Here is a 2,626-nt window from a genome sequence, read left to right on the forward strand (position 1 = left end):
AAACAGCTACGTGTCTTGTAACAAGGAGGGTTTCTTCAAATTTTGAAGGGGGCGGCCGCTTCAAAGTAGGACTCATAGAGATGCACTAAGTTAAGTCACATGGTGATTATGATGACGAGGGTCCTAGTTTCTATGGAGTGTTTGACTGGGAAGTAGTGTGGGACCTCTTATCCCTTTAATATTGATTTCTTTCCCAATATAAAGGGTTCAAGAGTTGGTGATGAGAGATATAGATAACTGTAGCTTCTTCTTCTAAATGGCTACATTTTATAATACTAACAACCCTTCCATGGCTGCTATGCTTCTTCTTCTAGGGCTGCTAATGGCAAGCTTAGAATTTACAAGTCTCTCTCTCTCTCTTATATATATATATATATATATATATATATATCTTTATGTCACTATTTGGTGTAGAGTCGTGATCCAGAACGACATTATGTTCCTATGGCAACATATGGTGTCCATGGCACATTTTGGTTAGGGATTAAATACATCGTGCTGCATGCAATATAAAAAACGACTTGGATGAGAGCCCAATGTATTTTAAACTCCTACCAAAACGTTCTTATAGCAACATATGGTATCTACATGGCATGTTTTTGTTGGAGATTAAATATATCATGTTGCATGTAATATAGAAAACGGCTTGGATAGGAGGCCAATGTGTTTTAAACTCCAAACATATCGTGCCAAATAAACACCATTCATATTCTATAGGAACAAAATACCTTACCTAAACCTGATTCTTTGGTGTACTTACACACCAAAATCATGCTAGCCTAACTAACCTTCTGGACGCACCATGTGGAGGAGGGGAAACCAGTTATAACTGGTTACCCCAAGTACTGGGGCAACCTTTAAAACAAGTTTTCCTACCATACAATGTGCCTAGAAGTGTTAGTCACAACGAGAGCATGACCAACAATCATGCTATATAGTTTTGTATATTTATAAATTTTGATAATTCGATTTTCTATTCGCAAGATTTTAGACATTTTTCATGGGTTTGGAATCCACCCTCGGGCATATTTCTAAAGCCGTTGACAAAAGAAATGCTCAAATCCAACAACTAAAAATTACTAATCCAAGATTAAATTTGATGAGTCCAAGTGGAGTGGGGACAAATATTTATAGTTTCTCATAAATATGTGTTAAGTGCCATTGACACACTGAAGTATGGATTATAGACAAAGTCTTCACGATCGATATACCTATACATGGGTCGGGTTTCCGTGACACATGAATAATATATTACTATTGTGAAAATACATGATCCCAACCATGTACATACTAAATCCAATGGTTGGGATTTATATGTATCCTCATAGCATATATGTCGGAGATACTTATCCCAATGACAAGTAACAACCGTTGGATTTTATGTTTAAACATTTGGGATCATGTGTTTTTTCCCTACATCATTATTCATGAGTCACGGGAACCTAACCCTATATATATACCTAACCGTGTCCTCTCATGCATTTTTACTGGGAATTCAAAGAATTCTAATTCTTTGTTGATTTGATGCAGGTGTACAATCCATCGGAGTTTGTTACGGAAGGCTAGGGAACAATTTACCATCACAACGAGAAGTTGTCGATCTATATAGATCAAGGAACATAGGAAGGATGAGAATTTACGATCCGGACCAAGCAACTCTACAAGCCCTTAGAGGATCCAACATTGAACTCATGCTCGGTGTGCCAAACCAAGACCTTCGACGCCTAGCATCTGATCCTTCCGCCGCTAATACCTGGGTCCAAAAAAATATAAGGGACTATTCTAATGTAAGGTTCAAGTACATCGCTGTTGGTAATGAAGTAAATCCTAGCGACCCAAACGCTGCCAATATTTTACCCGCTATGCGAAACATTAAAAATGCAATTGCATCAGCTGGCCTACAAAACCAAATCAAGGTGTCAACCTCGATCGACACGAGTCTTCTTGGTGAATCCTATCCACCATCACGAGGTGCCTTTAAATCCAACGTGCGATCATTTATCGACCCAATCATAAAGTTCTTAGTAAACAACCGAGCGCCACTTTTAGTCAATGTGTACCCTTACTTCAGTCACGTCAATAATCCCTCAAGTGTCCCTCTTGATTACGCTTTATTCAGATCTAACATAGTTAATCAAGATGGTCAATTTCAATATCGAAATCTCTTTGATGCTATTGTCGATGCTCTCTACTCCGCTTTAGAGAAGGCCGGAGGATCGGCTTTAGAAATTGTTGTATCGGAGAGTGGATGGCCTTCCGCTGGTGGTGCTGCTGCATCAATTGACAATGCGCGAACCTACAACCAAAATTTGATCAACCATGTGAAAAAAGGTACACCGAAGAGGTCGGGAAGGCCTATAGACACTTATGTGTTTGCCATGTTCAATGAGAATCTCAAGAGCGCAGGGATTGAGCAAAATTTTGGACTCTTTTTTCCAAATAGACAACCTGTGTATCCAATCAATTTTAGTTAATTAAGAGAAAGATTAACGTGTATTAGTATATGAATAAGAACTGTCTTATCTATGGCAGTAGAGGGGAAGGAAAACATTTCTCCAAACATGTAATGGAAATATGCCTATTAAAGGGCTAGTTATCTTATTAAAGAGTTAATTATACTTGATGA

The 2,626-nt window shown here is 38.3% G+C and overlaps 1 protein-coding gene across 1 annotated transcript; it reads left to right on the forward strand.

Annotated features, from left to right (window-relative positions):
- Window positions 1–222: 222 nt before the first annotated feature.
- On the forward strand, window positions 223–2,626 carry LOC147383996 (glucan endo-1,3-beta-glucosidase-like). Its single transcript, XM_086425943.1, has 2 exons — window positions 223–344; window positions 1,531–2,626. Exons 1-2 carry the CDS (start codon window positions 257–259, stop codon window positions 2,472–2,474), a joined length of 1,032 nt encoding a protein of 343 aa, XP_086282069.1. The 5' UTR covers window positions 223–256; the 3' UTR covers window positions 2,475–2,626.

Source organism: Akebia trifoliata, chromosome 15 (assembly GCF_017979445.1).
Source record: "Akebia trifoliata isolate Shusen 1 chromosome 15, ASM1797944v1, whole genome shotgun sequence".
Taxonomy (NCBI): Eukaryota; Viridiplantae; Streptophyta; class Magnoliopsida; order Ranunculales; family Lardizabalaceae; genus Akebia; species Akebia trifoliata.

What these genes read in the sequence shown, in the direction of transcription:
- LOC147383996 (XM_086425943.1), top strand. Translation starts at nt 257, where the DNA reads ATGGCTACATTTTATAATACTAACAACCCTTCCATGGCTGCTATGCTT. An exon ending in GGCAAGCTTAGAATTTACAA is followed by an intron (nt 345 to 1,530) that starts GTCTCTCTCTCT and finishes GATTTGATGCAG; the next exon opens with GTGTACAATCCATCGGAGTT.